The sequence below is a fragment of the Euwallacea fornicatus genome, chromosome 19 (genome assembly GCF_040115645.1).
Source record: "Euwallacea fornicatus isolate EFF26 chromosome 19, ASM4011564v1, whole genome shotgun sequence".
Taxonomy (NCBI): Eukaryota; Metazoa; Arthropoda; class Insecta; order Coleoptera; family Curculionidae; genus Euwallacea; species Euwallacea fornicatus.
Window position 1 is genome coordinate 3,486,274 of NC_089559.1, and position 23,986 is coordinate 3,510,259.

Below are 23,986 nucleotides of genomic sequence, written 5' to 3' on the forward strand. Positions count from 1 at the left end.
GCTCTATCGAATGACGATCTTCAGAAATATGTCTGTCTCTTTTTGCACAGTAGCAGTAAAGGCGGGGACATATGGTCTGAATTGTACCTTCACGTTCTCCTTCTAACACTAATGAGGTTAGATTTCATTTACAATGTTTATGTTATAATTTTACAATTTTTCCAAACGTTTCTCTTTTAAATATGTTACAAAAGTCAAAAGTGCGTACAGTACTTCGTACGGTTAACAGTGTCTTTCAGAATCCTTTACCCCTAACCGCTGTAAACCGCCAAATAGGTCTCCCCATTCGCTTGCAAATCCGGTTTAAAAGGGGTTCTAAAGACAGTGTCTCCTCCTTATTTACTCCTGTACAAGTGAAACCCAATCTCGATGATATTAATGTGGGAGCGGAGCTTACCGGCAACCTTAACAAAGCAGATTTGTTGAAAATATTAAACAAGTTTTTTCAGAACCCCTCCATCAAGCACTTATTAACAGAAAATGGATTGGACAGTAAGTTTTTCCTCCTTACATTGGTTTAATATAGTCACTAGTAATATGGATTCATTGTAGATTACCTTCAACACCAAGCATATGTTAGTTTTCGGAGATATTGCCTAGAAGCATCAGCCCTCCCAGTTGATTTACATGTAGTAGTGAGCGATATTCTACAGGGCGCACGGAATCATACAGATATTTTCCCTTATTTCTTGCGACATGCCAAACAAATGTTTCCACATTTGGAATGTATGGATGATCTGAAAAAGATCTCAGATCTGCGGTAAATAACACTTGTGTTATTAATCTTGCTAATCATGAAAAATTATGCTGTTGCTAACTGAAGCAGGGCTTATTTTTCCACATTTGTTGTGTGTGAAACTGCTCTACTAAACTTCTTTGTTAATTATCATGTACAGATCACCTGCTAATTGGTACCCTGAAGCCAGAGCTATGAACAGGAAAATTATCCTCCATGCAGGTCCCACCAACTCAGGCAAGACTTACCATGCCCTTGAACGATTTATTACAGCAAAATCAGGTGTTTATTGTGGACCTTTGAAGCTATTGGCCTCAGAAGTTTTTATCAAATGCAATGAGAGGGTATGTGAGTATCGACAACAATATAATTTGTGTCAATATCTGGAGTTTTTAGGGAACTCCATGTGACTTGGTCACAGGGGAAGAAAGGAAATTTGCAGATCCAGCTAAAAATGCTTCAGCTCATGTTTCTTGCACAGTTGAAATGACCTCAGTAAACACTCCCTGTGAGTTTTGAATTGCCCCAATTTCCTGCTTTTATCAGTTTTTGCTTGTATCAATAGATGTATAGGGTGAATTGTTAGTTTATGAAATGTGTTCATCTTCAAAATCTTTTAGTTCTATTTTTCATATTAACTATTGTCCCACAATTTCTGGTTTTTCATTAGCCATAATAACTGATACAGTTTTCAGATGTCCACATAGTGTTATTGACAACATTTAAAGAACTTTCTATTTACCTTACATGTTCATTTTAATTTCTTATTTGAAAAATCTATGAGTTAAAGTTTGGCCAATCAGATAATATATCACCATATACATCCTTAGATGAAGTGGCCATAATCGATGAAATTCAAATGATAAGGGATCCACAAAGAGGTTGGGCGTGGACTAGAGCCCTTTTAGGGCTCACTGCAGAGGAGATTCATTTATGCGGCGAAGCTGGCGCGGTGCATTTATTAAACCAACTTTGCTTAACTACTGGGGAAGACATAGAAGTGCGTAATTATAAAAGATTAACTGAATTAAAAGTGGAAGATAAAGCCTTAGGTAAGTTTTACTTTGCGCTTTTTTGGCGCTTAGTGAACTCTTCTACAATGTAATTAGCTATACTGGAAGAGATTTTTTAAGATATATTTCTCAATCTTTGAAAATTATGCTGGCAATGGAAAAATCCAAAAACACATTTACCAAAACATGATGGGGAAAACTGATTAAGGATATGAAGAACTGACTATGCTCTATCAAATACACCCCAGTCACCCAAAGCCATTTATTTTATTTCGCGGACGTGATTGCGATATAACGCAGGAAAGCATTTTCAATAAGCTTTTCAACGGTATCAAAATTTCTGGAATTCCACCCTTAAATGTATTCTGTGATACTTAAATGCAAAATCCATAAGTAAAACATCTAAGTGTAGAATTAAATGGTTTTTAACCACGAATAAGTAGTAGAACTGAATTAATTCAAAGTTTTATTGTGTTAAATCAAAGCGTAAAATTTTCCGATCAATATTAAACATTTTTTATAATAGGTCTTCGTTATTTTCCATCCATAAGTAAAAAATTATTTTCACGTTTTCGACTCACGTTGTTATCAAAGAATTAGTAATAATATTATATGTAAAAAATTATGTATTTTTCTTTTATCAGTATTTATGAATGATTGTCTACTCAACGAATCGTCGAATTCTGTTTATAATCTGAGTTTCACTTCGTGCTTCTTATCGTAAATTTTCAATCAAAACATGGTTTATTCAATTACGGAACGAGTTAAAATAATTTTTATTTATGGTGCTGAGGAACATTGTGTATAACGAACCACAAAAATATTTCACTAGCGATATCCTGAAACGAACATTAATCCTTCCTAATCCAGGAAATGAATGAGAAAGTTTTAAGAAATCAGTTCTGTGGCCAATAAAAAAAAGGAATCTACTTAGGATATAAGATGAGCTTACTCAAATCGAAATTCTCGAATAATTTGTCCAAAATTCATCATTGTCTGTTCATAAAGCATCTACTTTAACTGGACTATCAGCAGCATCGATCTGAAGTTTTAAAATTACATAAATTTCATCCATACAAAATTCAACCTTATCAAGAATTGAATGAAGATGATTCAGACAAATGAATTCAATGTTCCGAAGTGATGCTTTGATTTCCAACCAGCTCTGACTACTGCGAAATGATTACCTTAGTGATGAGTGGACATTTTACTGGAATGGTACCTTCCGATAGACGTAATTGTTGAATGTGGAGTCATTTGAACTCTCATGTAGTTGAGGGAAGGAAGCACTCAATATTATCAAAAACTAAATATTTTTGAGTCGAGATTCTTCATCCTATTACATGAAGGGATACTATCATAAGATCTTTGTTTATTAACGATAATTTGAATGGTGAAATCTACTGTGACCTTCTAGAAAATAGTATTGAACCATTGATGATTCATGAGCTAGAGAAACAGTAAGACGAAAATAGCAAATTACAATTCGATGAAAATTTACTAAGATTTCAACGACATGGGGCACCGCCATATTTAGTTTTATCCGTTAGGCAGTGACTGGAAAACAATTATCTTGTAAGATGGATTGGAAGAGGGAGAACAACAGAATTTCTCCCTAGATCTCCCGATCTTATGTCCTTGAATTTCTTTTTGTGAGGTAATTTGAAAATTGTAAAGTTCAAACCCCAATAAAAAACATTTGAAGCGTTAAGACCGTGAATTATTACTTAGTATTGTGCAATTTTTGATGAAACTTTTGTTAATGTGCGCCAAGAATATGAATATCATTTGTATGCTTGCATTGAAAATAACGAATAACATATTAAATACCTATTATAAAAAAAATATTAATGTTAGCGGCAATTCTTACGCTTTAATTTAGTTGCAATAAAACTTTACATTAATTTTCAGTTTTATTGCTTATTCCTAATCGAAAATCATTTAAATTTGCGCCTAGGTGTCTACTCATAGATTTTGAATTTTAGGGATTATCGAACACATTTGAAGGCAGAATTTCAGAAATGTTGGTACCATTGAAAAGCTTATTGAAAATGCTTTCCATTCATATGTCGCAACCATTTCCGTATTTTCTATTAAAAATGACTTGTGGTGATTGGGGTGCATTTGGTAAAAAGTAGTGAGTTCACTATAATCCCAAATATCTTCCCACATTATATTAATGTAGACATGTTTTTGGATTTTATTACTGCCGACATAATTTTCAAGATATTAGCATTCATATTTTTAAAACCCTACCCTGCATATAAACAAATATTTGCGGCCGAATCTGCCTTGGCCTTGAAACCTACCCCCTTTTTCCAATTCATTAGTCTTGTTCCCATGTTCTATTCACATAAACTCTGCAAATAATATAACTAGGGTGAAGAAAAGCTAGTTTCTTTCCTATGTATTTATTTCTTTATAGGTAATTTGCAAAACGTGCTGCCTGGCGACTGTATCGTGTGCTTCAGCAAAAATGACATATACTCTGTTTCTCGTGCCATTGAAAGTGGAGGAAACGAGGTAGCTGTAATCTACGGGGGCCTTCCTCCAGGTAACTCTATTGAAATTTTCAAAATAAACTTTTAATCTGTGGGTATCAGGTACCAAATTGGCACAGGCGGCCAAATTCAACGATCCTGAAAGCAGTTGCAAGATCTTGGTGGCTACTGACGCTATCGGCATGGGGCTAAATTTGTGAGATTGCTCTAATATTCATAAATAATTTTACCCAAAATAAATCCTTAATAGGAGCATACGACGCATAATATTTTACTCTCTAATCAAACCAACAATGAACGATAAAGGAGAGAAGGAAATGGATACCATTTCAGTATCTCAGGCCTTACAAATTGCTGGTAGAGCTGGAAGGTATGGAACCCAGTGGGAGGAAGGCTTCGTGACTACCTTTAAATTTGAAGATCTACCCACTTTACGGAATTTATTGTTGTCTCAACCTGAGCCTATAACCCAGGCAGGACTTCATCCCACTGCCGAGCAAATCGAACTATATGCTTATCATTTACCAAATTCCGCTTTAAGTAACTTAATGGTACATAGGAGCAACTTTTATGCGTTCACATTGAATTGAAAATTTGCGATCATTTTAGGACATATTCGTCAACTTATCCACAGTAGATAATTCCTTATATTTCATGTGTAATATCGAGGATTTCAAGTTTCTTGCTGACATGATCCAGCACGTGCCTCTTCCTTTGAGGGCCAGATACGTCTTCTGCTGCTCTCCGATTAACAAGAAAATCCCCTTTGTCTGCACCATGTTTCTAAAGGTAATGATTCTGGTTTTCATTCGTCTTATTTTAATTCCCTTTTCTGTAGTACACGAGGCAATTCAGTAAAAATGAACCGATAACCTTTGATTGGTTGTGTAGAACTATTGGGTGGCCCCTACAACCTCCCAAAACAATAATCGATTTAGTACACTTGGAAGCGGTTTTCGATGTTCTAGATCTATATTTGTGGTTGAGGTATGTTTTTCTTTGATAAAGAATTCGCTCGTCAAATTGGCAGTAAATTGTTCAGTTATCGATTTATCGATTTGTTCAATGAACCGGACCTAGTTCGAGATATGCAAAGAGAGCTGGACCAAATTATCCAGGAGGGCGTAGTGCAACTTACTCGATTGCTTAAAAACTCCGAAACGGGAATTAGTTCTGGGACGTCAAAAGCAGATGATGAAGAGTTTGATAGTCATACTAAGAAGCAGAACTATTTGAGAAGTAAGAATAAGCATTTTATTCAGATAAAGTTTTATTGGAAATGTGTTTTTTTCTTTTGTCCAGATATCCAGTCGGCAGCACTAGGCAGAGGGCGGCTAACTGAGAGACTTCTAGCGCAAGGTATTTTGACTCCATTAATGTTAAATGAATTGAAGAAAGAGTGGAATAAGAAGGGGGACGTTAGTAAGTCTGATAGCGATAGTGATCCTCCAAAGAAGAGCGTCAGGAGAAAGCGAAAAACATTTAAATAAATTTTATTTTGGGCTGTGTATCGTCTTAGTTCCTTTTGCCTTTAAACCTTTCCCGTTAGGACTTAATCACATTTGATCATGGCATCCTACATTGCTGCATTCTGTACCTTATATTAATAGTAAATATATTCTTTACGGCCAAAAAAGATTCCATATTGATTGCTTAAAAATCAAAGTTGCAATAACCGCTTTATATTAGTTTTAAATATATTTTAACTCTAAATATTTATCCTTTTTTTGAGAATTTCTTTGAGAAGGCCAAAGTTCCGAAATTTCAAATTTTTCAATGTCCAAAAATTTGAGAACTTAGAAATTAATTAAATCAGATCAACTTATTTGCAACTCCCCTGCGTTTAATGTCTTTGACTAGCAAAGTTTTGTTATCATAAAAAATATTTAGTGCAATTTGTGACATAGAAGGATGGAATATTTGAGGCGGCATTCGCCCCCGTCTAAACTGAAACTGAATTATTCTAGAAATTTTTGAAAACGCATTGTGGAAGTAATTCTTTTTATTAACTAGTTAACTAAAAAGTCTCATCACATAAATGCATAAAGTCAAGTATTTAGTAAAGGATCTTTAGCCCTAATCCACCACTTTTATAGCACGGCAATGGATTTATTGTATAGAAAGTTAATTACGGTCATTGAGGGTGTAAAATTCCCTTTTCACCATTTACTTTATACAGGGCGGTCCCACCATACTAGTTGCTGACAATTTGTAGACCGTAGAGATATTTTTTGACGATTGTTGAAAACATTTTAAAATTGCCCGAACTAGTACACAATAATTTTACGGGAAAATAATATAGGCAACATCGATGAAATATCAGTTTGTTTGTATTTACTTAGAAAACATTATTTTTGAGTTGATGAAACCTATATTTACGTTTCTGATAGACTGCCGCCATCCTTTCAGTAAGCAAATCAAAAAGTAAAAAAAGAGCTGTGCCACCCTGTATACCAAGCACTAGAGATACCTATAGTACTTTTACGACGGGTACTTAACTTCTTGACTAGGTGATTACAATGTGCACAGCATAACCGACGTTGAGATTTCGCAATCAAAGAAGTCGGAAGCCTGAAGGCGACTTCGAGGCGACAAATATCACAGGGTGGTACGTCTAGACACCCCTTATGGAGTGGTGCCGGTGATCTGCTTGTTTGGATATCGGAAATATGATGGGCGGGTTTTGACCGACTTTTGTTTTTACTATTAGGGGTTGTTTTAGAAAAATGAGGGAAAAATTCAACCTATTCGAAAGTAAAATTGTCGGTGACAAAGGGCCCTGGTTCTTCGAGGTGTTACAAATAATTTGCGGGTGACTTGTGGGCGCCGTATTGCCCAGACTTATAGACCTTTACTTTATTTACATGTCCCGTTAAAGTCATTTTCAGTGATAAGCTAAATGCGTCACCCATGAGGTGCTCAAGACCAGTAGTGTTCAAAGCTAGAAACATTCTTGTTAAAACGACCTTTTTAGACTATTTAGAAGGGCATAAATGTTGAGTAAGGCGCCAAAATTTATCAATGTAGACACACCAGTGGATGCTATTCGAGCCATTAGCTAATTGCCAGATAATGAGAAGTGGTAAAACGATCGAAAGTCGAACAAATATAACACAGAAGCTCCATTCGAACAAAAAGGGATGTTGGGTACTGAGCTTTTCCCGAATTTTTTTATAAAGATCCTAAACTGATACTACAGATCCCTGAAGACTTATTTCTGCTCTAATCGCAATTTTTCCTAAGGAAATACATGATAATAGCTTTTTTTGAAATGGAAAAACCGAACCATGCAATCGTACGATAGATATTTTTTATATGAAAAAATACCTGATGATGGCCTGTATAGAAATAAAGTGTTAAAATTTGCAATAGTGTAATTTATATTTATTTATATAAAAATGGTTAATGATGAACATTTGCTAAATGAAATGTTGAAACGTGCAATCGTGTGATATCCAAAGTGTTTCTTAATTAATGGTAAAAGATGAAATGAGTGAATCATGAGTTTATTTTAAAATAAACACTTCATAGAAAGGCATGTTGTAAATTGCTTTTATTTTGGTTTGCAGGATGTCGAAGTTTAATTTTTTTTCGACTTTCAGTAATTTCTGTTATTTGTACAAATAATTAATTCCAAATTGGTAATAACAATCATTTTAGTATTACAAACAAACCGAAACAATAATTCTTTAAAATACTCTACAGCCCATTTCTTTTTTCTTGGTCGTTTTCAATATTTTAAATCAGAACTGTTTTTATTAACTTTTTTGCGTCTTTAGTTTTTTTTTATTAGGAATAGTAGTTTCAGAAGTATTTGCAAAAGTTTAAACTACTAATTTGGATTTCAATCAAAGTAATTACTATAAATGTCCTACCAAAATGTAAAATTTTACCTTTCTCCTCATGGACTGCCAGATTGTATAAAAAATTCCAGATGTAGTTCTAATAGTTTGACAAGCATTCACAATTTTTCAATAATTTACTATTTTGCCATTTTATCATATCCTTACCGATGAAGGCGAACACGATTAGATGTTTTTGCAAATATCCCCTTAAACTATCGTTCTAATAAAAAACACAGGAGGAGCAAAAAAGTTAATAGAAGACATAAGGAATTAAATGAAGTTAATAAATAAAATTTTAAAATATTATAAAAAAGTTGTAACGCAAAATATTGAACGCGACCACGAAAAAAGTAACGCCATTTAGAGTATTTTAATAATTGCTATTTTGATTTGTTCATAATACTCAAATGAGTGTTATTACCAATTCTGAGTTAATTATCTTTACAAATAACAGAGAAATTAATGAAATTCGAAAAAAAATGAAACTTCAACATTCTGTAAATCAACATGGAAGCAAGTTAGGACATGCCTTTATATAAAGTTTTTATCTTAAAATAAGCTTGTGATTCCCCCATTTTAGTTTTTACCATCCATTAAAAAACACCCTATATATGTATATGTTTTATATAAAAATGCCTGATGACCTTTACTCAAATGGAAAGTCGAATTATCTGATGGTGTGATAATAATTTCTTTATATGAAACTGCCTGATGACCCTTTCTCTAATGAAACGTTGAAATAAGCATTCGTGGGATAAATGATTGAATCAGAACCAAATCTGTGAGATGAACAATGATTCATTGTTCTATCTAGGCAGGGTGGTCTAACTGGCCAGGTTAGACCACACTGCCTAAAACTTGAGACACCCAGTAAGCAGATCAGCAGCTTTGCTTTGAGCGATTTCGCGCCCAGAAGTTAATGTTTACACGTTTCTGGTAGTAAAGCGGAGCCCCCACTCGAGATTGTTGTGATAATCAAGCTTTTTCCATAAATAATACTTCTTCTTATCCCCCTTTTCAATCATCGTGGCCGTATACTGTGCCAAACTAAATGTGGGTCTCTATGAGCACAACATCCTGCAGGCACGGTTGTCCTCAAACTTTGGCATTGTTTTACAATTCACCAAATATTTACATATACGTGGTATCGGAAACGTAAACACTCTGTAGAAGTCACAGAAATTTCGCAGTTTAGTGTTAACGGGGTGAATATGGCGGAGTTCAAATAAATACACATATTGCCGGATAAAATTTGTTTATTGTATAAATTGATAGCATAAACTGGCATGCTATGCGGAAGTTGTGTGAATAATTTATTGCTGCTTTTTAACGCCTGTCTGGCATTGATGGACATCGGAGGCCACCCCCAAAGTCGTCGGCACCTTGTCAAATGGGTAAAACAAGCAATTCGGCCCCATGTCTGGGGTGGCGGCGTCCGAAGACATGAGACGATGTATTGGCCCTATCGGCTATCAGTCTTTAGACGCACCTTAAGGGTAAAGCCTACAAGGCTTGGTAAGGTCATTAGGAAGGTCTTGCATTATATGAGCTCGGAAACTCAGATAACTCAGAAATTTCCCATCAGATTATTTAAGAGTTCGGTACTGATTTTGCATGGCGGTTAAGGGGGTAGGTGTGATCACTCAATGCAAGTTCGCGTGGTTTTAGATCTGCCTATAAGGCCCAATATTTAGTATCTACGCCATTGGCATACCCATGGTAATATTTTGGAGTCTATTTATTTCATTATTATTTTGGTCCCGGTTAGTTCAGGTTACCTTAAATTTAACATATCATCAGTTTTTTTGCTATGGTTGAGTCTTACTTAGAAATTGTGTTGCGTGCGACTCTGCTTTTATTAGGTGAAATGCATATCTTTCAATATTTTTAGACCCAGAAATTTTCAAAAATAAATAGTTTAATTCTCTCCATTGAACAACGAGGCAATAAATTTTCTATTTTTTCCCTGTTCCTCAATCAAAATTGCTTCCAGTACGGCTCTGTTTTGACGGTGCCCAATATAGCATTTTTTTTTTTAATTGTAGACAACCTTTACCTCACTTAGTATGCATCACAGCTTTCATCATATTCAGCATGCTCCAAATTATAGTACCTTCTATTTGATTTTTTGTTTCTGTTGTTTCTTGCTTCCAAATTGTGTTTTTCAGGGATAAAAAAGCGGTTTTTATCCCTGAAAGATCAATGCATATTTTGTGCACAGTTTTTTAGTTAGCCACCTAGTTCTCCTGTTATGACTTCAATTAATTTTTCCATTTGGGGAACTATCAAAGCCCTACCCTTCAAAACGCATTAAGTTAATGTAAAAAACGCACCACGGGAAGATTTTGATCATTGATTGGGTGGGCTAAATTGCCACCGATTGATTCCATATAGAAGTTGCTGTTTCCTTATTAATAAAATAAAAATTTAAACAGGTTAGTCAGTTCTAGATTCAATTTATTTTAATAGAATAAACTCTATATGCCTAAAAATAAATAACATATATCTCAGCTATCTAAGCGAATATGCACAATTCTAATATTGCTCTATAGATATTAGTATCCAAGTATCTGTGGCAGCACGATATAGCAGCTTATAGAGATATACACGTATGTACATATGTATGTGATCTGAGAAATATAAATAAAATTTGGTGATGGGACATTATCACTATACAAAGCTTTGTGTAACTACAATTATTTACAACAATTATCAAATTATCACATTGCATCATGTAAGTTCCTAAATGGCGAAAAAGTCCTTAGAACTATGAGAAGTTTTATCACAAGTCGAGCATCTACCAGATACTCTATATATCTACGTGTTTTAGCAGCCAAGCAGGGCTTTAATAGAAAAATCTGTAAAGTGGGTCACTTTTTCCTCTCCTTGTAGTATTGGAACCCTTTGTGGGTAAGCCAAAGGCGGGGTCATCAGGTTTTGGTAGTAGCTGGGATAGGGGCACATCCCCATGCTAAACACAGGCATAGGAAGTAATGGAAAATATGCAGAATGTTGGTAAACAGCATGTGGAAAATGACCCTGGTGGGTATTTGTCGTAAAACTTCTACTCCTATAAACATCATCTGATTCTTCAAGTTTAGAGCTTTTGGTGGGAGGACTTCCTTGTGGAGACAGTGGCGACTTTACTGAACTCTCCTCCTCTCTTGAAGAACCCGGAGAAAAAGCAGGAGAAGCACTACCATTATTAAAATCTTCCTGCTGATCATCCACGCAGATGAATTCATCTTCATCTTGTTTGCATTCGACATTCAGTCTCTTCCTCTTACATTTTGCTTGACCGTTCTGTCTGAACCCTTTGGCGAAAGGGTTATTGTCAATTTTCAGTTGGGTTATTTTCTCATTTTGGTATGCAGTCACTGCAATGAATTGGGTTTCTGGGAACATGACGTAGGTGCTGGGGGCCCAGGCGAGGGCCATGGGATCTGAGGTCTGGGCTATGATGATGCGAGGTTGGTATTTGTGCATAGAGGAAAGAACTATCTGGAAAAGAAGTGAAATTGTTAGAAAAAAACTGTTGATGTTTACCAGACTGACTGGAGCGGATCCAGCGAGTAAAATAGTAATTTTTTTTTTATTTAAAAATTTGTAGCATTTGAATGTATCAGCCTACGCCTCTAACTTTATGAGATATACAACTTCCAGTTATTGCCTCTAATTGATAGAAAGTTCCTCCGTATTGTAGATAAACCAGGGCCGTACTGGCGATATTTTTCTAACACGTGTACCCCAAATTTCAACAACTCGAAGTCTTTTTTAAAAAAATAAAAATATTCTTACTTGTCCTGTAGGCGGAGCTGGCGTATTGGTAAGTTTGACCCTTCCGAAATTTATAGGCTGTGATGTCCAATACTCTCCCTTTGCAGGACTCTCTGGGTGCACATATAACCGATGCGGGCTCTGCACTTCTTCAGATCCCGCAGGAGCCCATCCACCAGTAGAAGAATACTTGTAACGGCACCTAGAAGCAGGAACCATCTCCAGGAAGACACAGTATACGGCCTGCGGGTCTAATTCTTTGAGGTGCACTTGCATAGGTGGAAACATGCGCCTGAAAGGAAGGTAAGGGTGGTTAGTTCCGAATAAAAGTGGGTGTAAAAGAAACTGCTAAATGGTGGTATAAATATCAAAGGTGCCGCAGGGGATGAATCCCTTCACCTTGCCTAACACGTTAAAATATAAAGCCAATGGTAAAGCCATTTCTTACATCGGTAAACGTAGAGAGGGTGCCACATTGTTCCCACAAGGGTTTTGTCGGGGTCTGTTTATACTTCTTTGGTTTGCGACACAATGGGTACCGTTTTGATTTTGTTTTGAGGTCTATATTATTAAGTGCGTTAAGTGAATAATAATAATGGATCCGAAGCCAGTGGAAATAGAGACGCAGAGAATACCATTTTCACATATAAGCACAAGTAACTGGAAAATTCTTGCATCCTGAAAATACACCAATGATGTAATGTATGCTTATTGTGTGTGAGCAGGTGCCTGTAGTGCTAAAAAATGTCATATATAAGTAGTGAAAGAAGATGAAAAACCCGAAATAACTTCCAAATAGAAAATCACATGAACATATACATGTAAGTCCAGAGAGCGAGCAGGCCAAGGCAACATATTTCTGCTACTCTTGTAAATTTCTTCTGGACTTGGACAAATTTTAGTGAAATAATGATCATTTTTGGTGACTACTAAGAGTGTCATGTTTAAAAACAACTTCGAGGGTGGTCATCGAGATGAGAGTGTGTTTTCTGGGTAAAACAGTTTCTTGCGGCATCTCTTTGCCTGACATAAGAAGGGCTTTTCTGGTGTGCTCTTTGTCTGCAGTTATTGCCAATGAGCTGTCGTTTTCGAGGTACTTCCAAATAAGATTAGGCGCCATTAGCACTTACGTCCCACAAGTCGTATAATTTTGCCCTAAGGAAACCCAATGGTAATTACTTGCATATCATTGTTCAAACATCCGTTGACCAGGTACTGTTTCCTTTCTTGGAAATAATACACATTTATATTCAAAAACAAGGAGTTAATGAATTCTTCGTTAATCACCAGATTTAGGCAATCTCACTGGCGACAACCCTCCTTTAAATCCCTTCAGTTTAACTAGAATAAACAATACTTTAGACCTTTGTCCCTTTTGGAAATTACAAACCCATTAGTATTGTTGTTTGTGTGTATTTTCGAGTATTTTTCATTTTACTTGTATTTATGACTTTAGGGGTTTTTTGAACAATGTTTGGCACTAGGGTAGAGAAGACCGGTTGATGGGGTGCATGCATTTAGGCATAATCTGTAATCAGTACCGGCTTTGTGGGGCTGAAGATTAGGCGACAGGCAACGGTGCGGTAGAGGCAATTAAAAATATAGTCCAGGACGACAAGCCTGCTGCGGCCGGCCCTGTCTGTAATAGCTCGCAAGCCACCCCTGAGACGGATTGCGAACCACGTATTGTTAAATTCTTTCCTGAGAGTAGATGCATTCTAAATCGTTACAATATACATGGTGTCTCATTAAAAAAAAATTAGTATCAGGCCTGTGAATGTATAGAAACACACTTTCACCTTTACCTACATAAATGTTTCTTGATATTTTTTCACAAACCGCTTAAGGTCGGCACAGGACTATGTATCGATAAATTCTTTCTTAAGGGTTTTTGCATTTAAAGTCGCGGCAATATACAGGATGTCTCATAAAAAAAAACTGATTTCAGTGTTCTGAACGAGCAGAAATATTCTTTCAGCTTCGTCTACGTGAATTCTGCATTTGCAATGATAAAATCATTAATATACTGATTGTCTCTGTTAGAATAACAATATCAAATCTCTGAATATGTAAAAACACGCTTTAAGTTTTCAACTACGTAAAACTTGCAGTATCTTTAAAACAATTAGAGCTCGATGTAGGGCTGTGATTTGAGGAGTTTTTCCCCCTAAGATATTTAAAACCTTCGTAATATACGAGTTTTCTAAAAAAATCGAGTTTCAGCCGGTGGATTAGACAAAATAAGGACCCAAGGATCCCCTGCGTAATCGTGCGATATCTCGAAAATTGCTTGAACCCAGTATTAAGATTATTGATGAGATATTACGATCAATCCCATCCAAAAATATAATTATATGATTTGGATAATATATTCTTTGGATGTCACACGAAAATCGCCGTTCGGGCTTTTGAATTATCAACACAATTTGAGCTTCGTTTTGCGTGCACCCTGCAATATCTCATAAACTGCTATAGGCCGATAAAGGATTACGCTAACAAATTGTTCCTTATTGTGAGTAGTCGAATGCAGAAATGCTCTAAGATACCGGGTAGCTCTTTCACCCATCATCTTCCTCTCAGCAGGTTACAGACTAACAGCTTTATTTCCTTTATTGCACTACAGTACCTGGGGTATTTTGACGCCATGTATAAAGGGTCACAGGGCCAGTGCCATTGTGAGTCAATTGGGTTTTATGATAGCAATATACATAAATCTCTGCCAGAAATAACTTTAGGGATTTTACAGGTTTAAGTAGTGACGTTTCCGATTGTTCGAAGAGTGATAAGGAAAGCAATTATGAATCCGGATATGTTAAGGCTTAAAGAAGAAATACGAAAAGGGGCAGGAAGTGGTCTGTGATGCTTCTAATAACAGAAAAATATGCTCGGAAATGCATATGGTTTTTGCGGTTTTTGGGTAAAAGGGACTGTTTATTTGGATTTCGCCCTGAAATGCCCCTTATGGTGAGGTTGTTTATAGACGGAAATTGATTCCTTTAAGACACTGTAAATTTATGGGAAACAGTTAAAATCTACAGGATGCTTAAACTGAGTTCGTGAGCAAAGTACCGGTTAAAATGATCAGATTCTTACCTTCCAGATTTGGTGATAATCATTTCGGTTTCCAAATTATGGAACGACTGCCAAAGATCCGCATACTTCAGCTTGGCCTTGCAGCAGATCAAGGGTGCATCTACAATTTAACAATTTTACCCTCAATCAGTTCGCACTGATCCCTAAAGGCCAAATTATAAACGTAGCGTGAAATGTAGCTGTAAGCTAATTTTCATCGACATAGAACCAAGTAAGGTTCTTTATTTCACTTCGTCACTTATGATTTGGCCCTAAGAAACTTGCAAAATTCCCAGATTGGCGTGAACTTACTTGAAAACTCCATTGTCTACTTAACAGAAAAATTGCACAGTCACAGAAAATCAATTTTGAAAATCACTATAACCCGAGTAGAGCACTCGTGACACTAATTTGCAAATATTTCTGAAATGCTCCTTAATATGGATGGTGGAGCTCATTAAGCCTATGGTTCCCTCCCTTTAAGAGGTCTCGAGCATTGTGATTGGCCAGAAGTTAAGGGTGCTACCCACCACCATCAGAGCAGGTAAGACGCACACAGACAAGTTAAGTGGTACCTTTACAGATTGGTACTATATTTTATTGGAGTCATAAAAGTGTGTGCAAAGTAGCACTTTTTCTAAGATATCTGTTTATGAGCGAAATACATTTATTTGGGTTAAAGGCTATATTACTTTATCTTATTTATTATTTATCAGGAGCTCTATTTTAAGGTTGGCAGGGACTTTCGGTTTGGGTTAAGTCTGACTCATTTTATTCACAATTATTCTTAATGTCCAACAATTAGCCCAAATCATGAAAAATCTCATTATCGTGCGTACAAATAATGTGACTAATAGTCAAATAGAATAATTATTATGTGTTTAGTGCCTTGGTAGCAAACAAATATCGTTTGAAGCGTTTTCGAAGATTCTTTGTGAAATCTTACGGTCTTTTCGATAATGCGATAAAGGCAATGAGAAAATAATTACCATGGTCCTCCAGGTATAATTTCTAACCATGTATACAGGGTAATTCAGACCTATAGGTTCAAACTTCTACGGATTATGCAGTGCAACATTGGAAGACATTTGAGCATTAGAACCCTTGCACAGGAATGTCTCCTTAAGGCGCTACGCCCCGATGATGCTTTAAAACAGTTATGTAAATAAATGTGTCTTTACGGGTTATAGTACGTGTTATTTTAATTTGTTTGTACAAAATAACACTACAGTAATTGTTCAAAACATGGTCTTTTAATTTGAAAACTCCTATAAAGTACGTTTTGCTAAAAATTATATCTTAACCAAGATTGTTAACTGAAATTCTTGATCATTAGATAGACCTATTATCTGGCACATATACGTGCCAAGCACTTGAATTTTCCTTGCCTGTACGCTTAGAAAACAAATCAAAATAATCTGTATATTGGCCCTGCTTGATAATCCTAGAAAGGGCCTCTTGGAGTTGTCATGGCGTCAGATAAGCCTTTTGTGAAACAAATCTTGTAACTACGTACCTACCCTAAGTATTCTCGGTAATGACTTATTAACTCAGGTTTATTGTACAAACCAATTAATTAGGAATATTCCTTCACAATTTCCAAATTCTGGGAAAGAACTGGTAATTGAAGAATTCTTGAATTCTAAAAAATAATGTAATACGCCAGTAATTTAATGTATACTTAGTGTGCTGTACAGGCGATCTTTAATGTGAATCAAGTTATCATAAATATAGTGAAAACGGGGGAAATGAATGATATAACTCACAAATACAGTGTGAGCAACAATGATTGAAGTGTCCGCTTCATTGAAATACTGGATGTATCATTGAAAGATTGTCAAAACTTCTTTTATTCATTGTCAAACAATAGTCATGGAGGTGTACAGATCGTTTTTTACCCATATTTGATTGGACGTTTAAAATATTTCAAGAGAAGATTTATAGAGGTAGAGTCATTAGTAAAAATGTGTAACCTGTACAATTTCCGGATTTAACGCCACTCGACTATTTTTTATTTAATTACTTAAGGATTACTGTGTACAAAATTCTGAAGTTAGCGCAATACTCCGTATCATGCTGATTGCAGCTTTTCAAACCCTAAGAAGACGTGTCAGGATATGTCTCTAGTAGAACGGCCAGCATTTATTATAACTTGTAACTTTAATTTCTAATTTAAAAAAAAAATCTTAAAATAACTTGATTCAGACTTATTTGAATAACTTCAATTTTTATTTAATTTGCAAGAGCATTAAATAAAAGTATAGTTTGAAAACATTAATTTTTTTAAAGTGAAATTAGATACATTTCTGCCTGAAGGTCGAAAATATAGTAAGTGAGCCATTGGAGCTCAGCTGATTGAATATTTTACTTCTCGACCCTAAGAATTAGTGGAAAAAGGTGTGGAAGCCGAATTTCAGTACAGAGAGGCACATTTCAATCGTTGTTGCTCGCACTGTAGAAAATCACATGGACTAAACCCGTAGAGCGTGCAGGTCAAGGCATTTTATTTTTGCTCCTCACTAACCTAAGCTAACCTGAACTAACTTGGCATGTTCCAATACTCTTCCTGATTTTCAAAGTTCTAAAATACCTTTAAAATGTAAAAGGCATGTAGAAGATAACGAAGGAACTGAGAAAAAGTAACTCTTCAGCGCAAAACACCATTAAACCTTTCAAACTATACAACACACAAACAAATTGTATTTAAGCTTTACCATGTTATGAAAGTTAGTAGCGTTCATTATTATTAACAGTTTTCCAAAATTTTCAAAAATCAGCAGCGTCAATCGCAATTTTTATTATGTTTTTCAATCCCAATGGTACACATTGTTATTTCAATTTCATTTACCATAGTTCATGTTTCTGCATTAAAAAACAAACAGATATTTATACATATATAATTGGTTATTAGTAACTTATCTTATCGACCTTCATTTCCACTTATAAAAAATGTTTTTTTTGAACAATTCTTTATACGTTCAAATTCCGGAATAGTCAGTCGCATATCTCGTTTTTCAGAATTTCTAAATATTGTCTAAAATAACACTGAAAAACAGATATTTAATTATTATCTCCTGATTTGTTGACTTTTTTCATCTCTTCGAAACGTACCGCTCTGATTATGTCATTTTTTTTTGGAAAATTTACACTTTGTAAAAATTTTTTTAGTGTTTCAATTCTGCAAAGGTCAGTAATGCAGCAATGCACTTAGTTTTTCAGATATTAACCGTATAATATCTCCCTTATCATTATTGTAATTGGCATAATTAAATACCTCCGTACACCAAATCTCGTACATTTTCATTCGACGCTTTCGGAAACATCTATTCCAAATCTATTAACTTTGCCCCCATTTGCCCTCGCAGTATACTTGGCCTTGCTCTAAGGAATATGACGCACTCAGCTTGATCAGTACGTAGGGGCGCTAATTAGGATAGGAGCACGTCTGGCTGTCTCTTTCTATTGCATATAGTCGTTGCGCAACGTATCGCCGAAAGTTTCCATACATTGGAAGTTGAGTAATAGTGCGATAGCAAATGTTAATATTTGTTGCACACTGTTTTTTATGATAAAAAAGGAGGTTTTGTGAGAAACAGTAAAGCCCTGAGCATGTTACCTACTATTAAAGATTTATATTACAACCAATAAAGAGCTAAAACAGCTAAAGCTAAACCTTAATCAGATTATTTCATGGAAATTAAGTTCCGATTTTAACAATCTTGCTAGCAGTAAGATTTTTAATCTCCTTGCAGTTGAAGCACACTACCAAACGTTTCTCCCCTGTTTTCTTTGCTGTGAAACTAAGACCAAACTCGACCTCCTCATTAGGATCCACATTGCGATGCTCTACGATTTTTGGCTTTTGCAGTCCAGGACCCTCGACTGTGTAACTGCAATTGGTCAACGGAACATTCAAAGGGTTTTTAAATCTGTGAAGACGAAAGGGTTAGAAAATCTACCTAAATTTGTTTGATGAGGAAATTACCTGAATTTAACCTCACATGGCTGATTAACGGTGCACGTTTCTGGCATTGAGATGGTCAAAACTGGTAAAATCATGGAGAAGTCGTCTTCCTCGCTCCAGGCCTGTTTGGTTTCTTCGACAGCAGCAGTGGCGTAGATCTTTATTAATCCATGATCCACCAATTTGTCCAAATATTCAGCAGAAGTAACGCGCATTTGAAGGGTGTCTTCTTTACCTCCCGCAATCTATTATTGTCGTTAATGTCAAATTTGTCTATACTTAAAAACATTGCAGAAAACCTTAAACACCCCTTGAGACTTTTTGATGTCCCCAGCAGCAGATCCAGTGTAAAGTACAGATGCAGCGGTCAAAACTGCACTGATAGTGCGCTCCTCATTGGATTTATTGACGATTTTGACCACTACATCAAAGTCTTGACCCAAAGGCACTGTGTCGATGTCAATTAGATCGAAAAAGACATCATTTTCCTCATCGGAACCGCGGATTTCGTAGAACTCTTTAGCGATGGGAATTCCTCTGACTGCATTGTAGACCGCTAATCTTTCTGCAGGAGTATTCTCTGGGTTTTTGTAGAGGTCAGTGACGTCCCAAATGTCCGAGTCTCCCTCACTGTCCGTAATGCCCACTTGTTTTGTCACGATTTTGCGACCGACACTGTATTCAGGTAGTTATTCAAATGATGAAGAAAGGTGAAGAATGGAGCTTACTGGTATTTATTGATTGACATTCTGCTGAAACCCCAGTCAGACGCTTCGTCTTCTTTGAAGTGGACTATGTCGGCATTGACTTCCGAAAAGACGAAGGGAGTGTCGTAGAGGAAGCCCACTTGACCTGAAATAATACATTTTTTTAACACTGAATAAATTAAAAAATTAAACTTAAAAAATGATAAATCCTCATAGAGATGTGCTACCAGAGCGATTTTGACACAATTCAATCCCCCTTAAACTTTATTTTGAACGATCAAATTTGGTTTATATCAAATAATAAGGTATAGTGATGCATGGTATGTGTTACTAATATACCAGATGACGAATGCGCTTTCGCACATTTGCCATTTCACCTTTTTTCGACTAATGAGTCACCAATTTAGAATGTCGAAATTGGAGGAAGCAACGTCTTACGTGTACAGTTATATGCGCTGATTGCGTTGGTGCACATTATGTATATTTGACAACAAAGTAATGTCCTATTTATTCTATAGATCACTGATTATTTAACATTTATAAACCAAAAGTAATTTACCTTTTTTCACGGCTGCCACCGAAGAAGGTCCGCATCTGAACACCTTATCGCTGGTTTCTTGGGGCGTGGCATCAATAATCTGCCACCCTCCATAACCAGGCGGCAAGTCCGGCCTGGTCAACCACACGTCATTCCACACATGGAAATTCCAGCAGGAATCGCGGCAATCAATCTCGTCGCTCTCCTCTATTTTATTGCCGAATATGTCGAAGTACTTATCAACAGTCATGGATTTATTGGTGTCATGGGCAGACACGTAATTGGTCGTAGACCTGCAGGGAATACCCAGAGCACGACACACGGTCACAGTAGCTCCTGAAAACACCCAACATTGACCATATTTGACAGATTTTCCTCCAGAGCGCAAGAATTCGTCCATTATTCCTGGAGAGCCTGTCCAGGCAAAAGGGGAAGTTCCGTCTTCGTACTGTCCATCCCATCGGCCCTCCAACAAACCGTCATCATCCACGGAATTTATCTATTCGCACAATTATTAGTAACTTCATTTTAAGGAGGTTTACAACGTACCAACGCAGAAATTGCCCTGGTTACATAAACAGGGCTTTGTCGGTCCTCATATTGCAATCCAGATTTCTCCATTAAAAGCATGGCTGCCGGCAAAACTATGTCGTCAAATTGGCCGAACACCCAGTGTTTTCCCGAGGGGTTTTTGAAGGTGCCGCACCAAATTTTTCCAGTTTCATTGAGCACATACTCGTTTCTCTCTTCCTCATTCTCCATATAAACTCCATCTTGAGGACACCATGGATTGAAGATGATATAAATATCCTCTGGAATCTTATTGGAAATAAAGTTAAAAACCAAATTACTTTTTTCCTTTCGGGTTTGTTTTTACCTCATAGTCTACTCGTTTCTCCTTTTGCCCTGCAATATTAGTTTGCAAGGAACATTTCCAGATACCCACGGGAGCGTAAGCGGAAATATGCACTCTTAACATTATAATAGTGTCATCTACTTTATCCAAACATATTGACCATCTATTAGGGTCATTGGGTAGACGTTTTTGCTTCGGTTGTACTGGCAAAATCACTCTGGTACCTTTGACGACATTCGGTTTTGGACCTAGAAATTCCCATTTAGTGAGGATTTTGTGGAGGTATTACTCGTTAGGAACTTGCCAATGGCAAATCTGACTCTAACTACATCCTGATGAGGCACATATTCACGGTCGAAACGTATAGCAAAAGAAAATGTGCAGCCTCTGCGCAGAATGGGAAATGGAGACTCTGAGTCTAAAAGGTCATACATGTCGGTGTTGCATTGTTTTCCATTGTCTTTGCAGTAAAACTCGGTACTTGTTGGTACTATTGGTTCCATCATTCGGCTGAAATTAATTAATTTACGCATCTATTTTTGTGTATGCCCAGGAGTTAGATAATCTAATTAAAAATCTTGAGGTGATTATGACTAAGAATTGTGAGCACTGTAATTAAGCGCATTTACCATCAGGTCAAAAAATGCATTAAAGTGGATAAATGGTTATTTATCAAATCTTCTTCTAACATTATTTTACCGCTTTGAAAAATTTTATTGCGCGTATTCACCATCAATCTTGATATGTGAATCTTTAAGGCTAAATCAAATTTCTGAAAATAATTATGACGTGTTTATATGATATTTCACGATTCACTATGGATCATTCACTGTTGGTCAAGAAGTGTGTAAAATTTAGTTAATTTTATAGCGATGGTTTCCATGTTGTTGCTTCTTGCAAACGGTAGTAGAAAGTGAAATATAAATTCCCAAATTAGTGGCCTTACGCTGACACCATCAGGGTACAAAAAGTTAATTTGGCATGAAGAGTAGATTCAAGTAATAAGTATTATCGTACATTCACCATGAAAATTTATTTGTTTTCATAAAATTCAATCTCACACTTATTTACTTCTATAAACAAGACGTATTACATGTAAATAAACCTATTATGTCGCCTGTAATTGAGCTAGACCACATTAGTTATGCAACAATAAAAGATTTGCATTGTTTCTATCGCATTACAAATTATGGTTTGATGCTTATTAAATTACTGTTTAATTCGAAACATACCGACGAAGTAATTATGAAAAAATGCGAATTAGCAAAATGTTTTTTCAATTACTGATGTTGATTTAAAAGAGATGTTTCTGCGACTTTAAAGTCACATTGAGACGTTTGAAGCATAAAAATGAGTTCTTCACACATACCGGCGTTTGCCGTGACCTTATGGTAAATTTTTCCATTAAGCAATCAGATAAGGCACTTTTTACATACATGAAAAATATTTTAAGGGACCTTGACATACACCTTACCACCTCTTATAATATGTATTTGCTAGAGGGTCTGTTATGGCCTTGTGATGTCAATACAATGAATAAAGAGAATTACAGAGCCATAGTGGCAGTCAAAATAATTCAACACAAAAATAGACCTCTCTAAGATGATTTATCTCTAGTAATCCAGAGAATGCTATAGCCAAAAATACCAAAATACTCTTTTATATACATTTTTTCTTTGATTCATTTATAAGAAATTTTTCACATCTTTGGATACAGCGCATCCCCTAAAATTTTTTGAATAACATTTTGCAGTGACTTGTGTAACCGGCTACTGGCAATACATTTACCCTTGAATTGAGGAAAACATCATTAGTTTGTTCGACCCGCCCTTAGATGACGCCTGTTGGAACATGCCCCGATCTGTTCGTTTCTTTCTGTAGCACGTAATAATTGATGAATCTAGTACGACGTTTTTTGTAAGTTGGAAAATTGCTAATCCAAGAGTAAATGATCAGATTTCAGTATTTTTTTGCATAGAATTGTTTTTGATGACGATTCTAAAATTTATTTTTGAGATATTTGAGAATTGGAGTAACTCTCAAACGAAACTATTTTTCTTTGATTATCCTAACGATTTAGGGAAATGCGGGCTCTGAAAAAACCCACGTATAAGCTTATTACAGAAAATCGAACCAAATTTCTAGAAATGCGGACAAACTTACAGATTTTTCATGGGATAATAAATTTCACACAAACACCTTTCAAATTTAGCAATATAATAATACTAAAATGATCTGTTTTGATTTCGAGAATTTTAAGAGATTGATTCAGTGTCCTAATTGTAGAATTCTTGGCATCTATGTCGATGATGTAATCTTAGAGCTATAAATATGTACCCAAAGTTTATTAAATAGTTAACAATTTAAAGTAATAAATGACTATAAATTAATATCCAAGAATGGTTCGTAAAACATGTTTAGATAGCTAATAGTAATTCGATATGGTTTTATAGTGGTTTAAAGATTATGTAGAAAGTCCAAAAAAGAATTAATTGCCATTTATCAAGTCCATCAGATTCTGTTAACAGAGTTCTCCACCAGCAATATTAGCTCAAGAATTCCAGCCATTATAAGTCGCGAAATATAAATAAATTATCGTTATAAATAGTATAAGGCAAAAAAAGCCTGTTTTGGTATTAAGAAAGTTCTTCGTCTTCTATAGTCATCGTATTCTTTTTGGTTTGTCTGCCTTCCTCCGATTTGTTTTTTTGATGTTACGTAAAATTAAAATTAGATCCCCATAAGACAATAAACAAATAAAAATCATAGACGCGAGTTTCAATTTACTTACCTTTATGAATAAAATGAATCACTATAGAATAGGTCAACAGTGAATCCGTACCAGCTATGATGATATATGATACAACTAGTACATACGCGCCGGTCGTACTGTGTAATAAACAAATAAATTGTCTTGGTTTTGCTTATATATAGACGCATTAAGTCTCCAGACCACCTCCGGGTTTCACACATTAGT

General features: G+C 35.8%; 3 protein-coding genes across 6 annotated transcripts; 1 reads left to right on the forward strand and 2 right to left on the reverse strand.

Moving 5' to 3' along the window:
• Positions 1–52: 52 nt before the first annotated feature.
• On the forward strand, positions 53–5,758 carry Suv3 (Suv3 helicase). Its single transcript, XM_066293476.1, has 12 exons — positions 53–492; positions 553–760; positions 897–1,080; positions 1,133–1,244; positions 1,567–1,788; positions 4,175–4,303; positions 4,353–4,446; positions 4,501–4,801; positions 4,860–5,039; positions 5,089–5,237; positions 5,293–5,489; positions 5,553–5,758. The coding sequence occupies exons 1-12, from the start codon at positions 183–185 to the stop codon at positions 5,738–5,740; spliced, it is 2,274 nt and encodes a 757-aa protein (XP_066149573.1). The 5' UTR covers positions 53–182; the 3' UTR covers positions 5,741–5,758.
• Positions 5,759–10,535: 4,777 nt separating this feature from the next.
• LOC136345328 (T-box transcription factor TBX2-like) lies at positions 10,536–15,631 on the reverse strand. Its single transcript, XM_066293501.1, has 4 exons — positions 15,257–15,631; positions 14,966–15,065; positions 11,894–12,164; positions 10,536–11,596 (listed from the first exon to the last, which is right to left on the reverse strand). Exons 1-4 carry the CDS (start codon positions 15,267–15,269, stop codon positions 10,922–10,924), a joined length of 1,059 nt encoding a protein of 352 aa, XP_066149598.1. The 5' UTR covers positions 15,270–15,631; the 3' UTR covers positions 10,536–10,921.
• A 2,925-nt stretch (positions 15,632–18,556) lies between these two features.
• On the reverse strand, positions 18,557–23,986 carry LOC136345432 (hemocyte protein-glutamine gamma-glutamyltransferase-like). Of its 4 annotated transcripts, XM_066293736.1 has the most exons (10): positions 23,801–23,986; positions 22,798–22,909; positions 21,314–21,519; positions 21,031–21,257; positions 20,703–20,972; positions 20,175–20,652; positions 19,637–19,760; positions 19,208–19,583; positions 18,930–19,153; positions 18,557–18,873 (listed from the first exon to the last, which is right to left on the reverse strand). In XM_066293736.1, exons 2-10 carry the CDS (start codon positions 22,860–22,862, stop codon positions 18,642–18,644), a joined length of 2,202 nt encoding a protein of 733 aa, XP_066149833.1. In that variant the 5' UTR covers positions 22,863–22,909; positions 23,801–23,986; the 3' UTR covers positions 18,557–18,641. The 4 variants fall into 4 exon arrangements, with proteins under 4 accessions (XP_066149833.1, XP_066149834.1, XP_066149837.1 ...); XM_066293737.1 differs by lacking the exon at positions 22,798–22,909 and having other exon boundaries at positions 21,314–21,542; positions 23,823–23,984; XM_066293740.1 differs by lacking the exon at positions 22,798–22,909 and having other exon boundaries at positions 23,801–23,983.

Coding starts and splice junctions, on each gene's coding strand:
- LOC136345432 (XM_066293736.1), bottom strand. CDS start 22,862: ATGTTCCAACAGGCGTCATCTAAGGGCGGGTCGAACAAACTAATGATG. Junction 19,761..20,174: donor GGTGGCAGCCGTGAAAAAAG/GTAAATTACTTT, acceptor GTATTATTTCAG/GTCAAGTGGGCTTCCTCTAC. Junction 18,874..18,929: donor CCATGTGAGGTTAAATTCAG/GTAATTTCCTCA, acceptor TCGTCTTCACAG/ATTTAAAAACCCTTTGAATG.
- Suv3 (XM_066293476.1), top strand. CDS start 183: ATGTTACAAAAGTCAAAAGTGCGTACAGTACTTCGTACGGTTAACAGT. Junction 1,081..1,132: donor TTATCAAATGCAATGAGAGG/GTATGTGAGTAT, acceptor TGGAGTTTTTAG/GGAACTCCATGTGACTTGGT. Junction 1,789..4,174: donor AGTGGAAGATAAAGCCTTAG/GTAAGTTTTACT, acceptor ATTTCTTTATAG/GTAATTTGCAAAACGTGCTG.
- LOC136345328 (XM_066293501.1), bottom strand. Junction 12,165..14,965: donor ATTATCACCAAATCTGGAAG/GTAAGAATCTGA, acceptor CCTTCCTTTCAG/GCGCATGTTTCCACCTATGC. Junction 11,597..11,893: donor CAGCTCCGCCTACAGGACAA/GTAAGAATATTT, acceptor CTTCTTTTCCAG/ATAGTTCTTTCCTCTATGCA.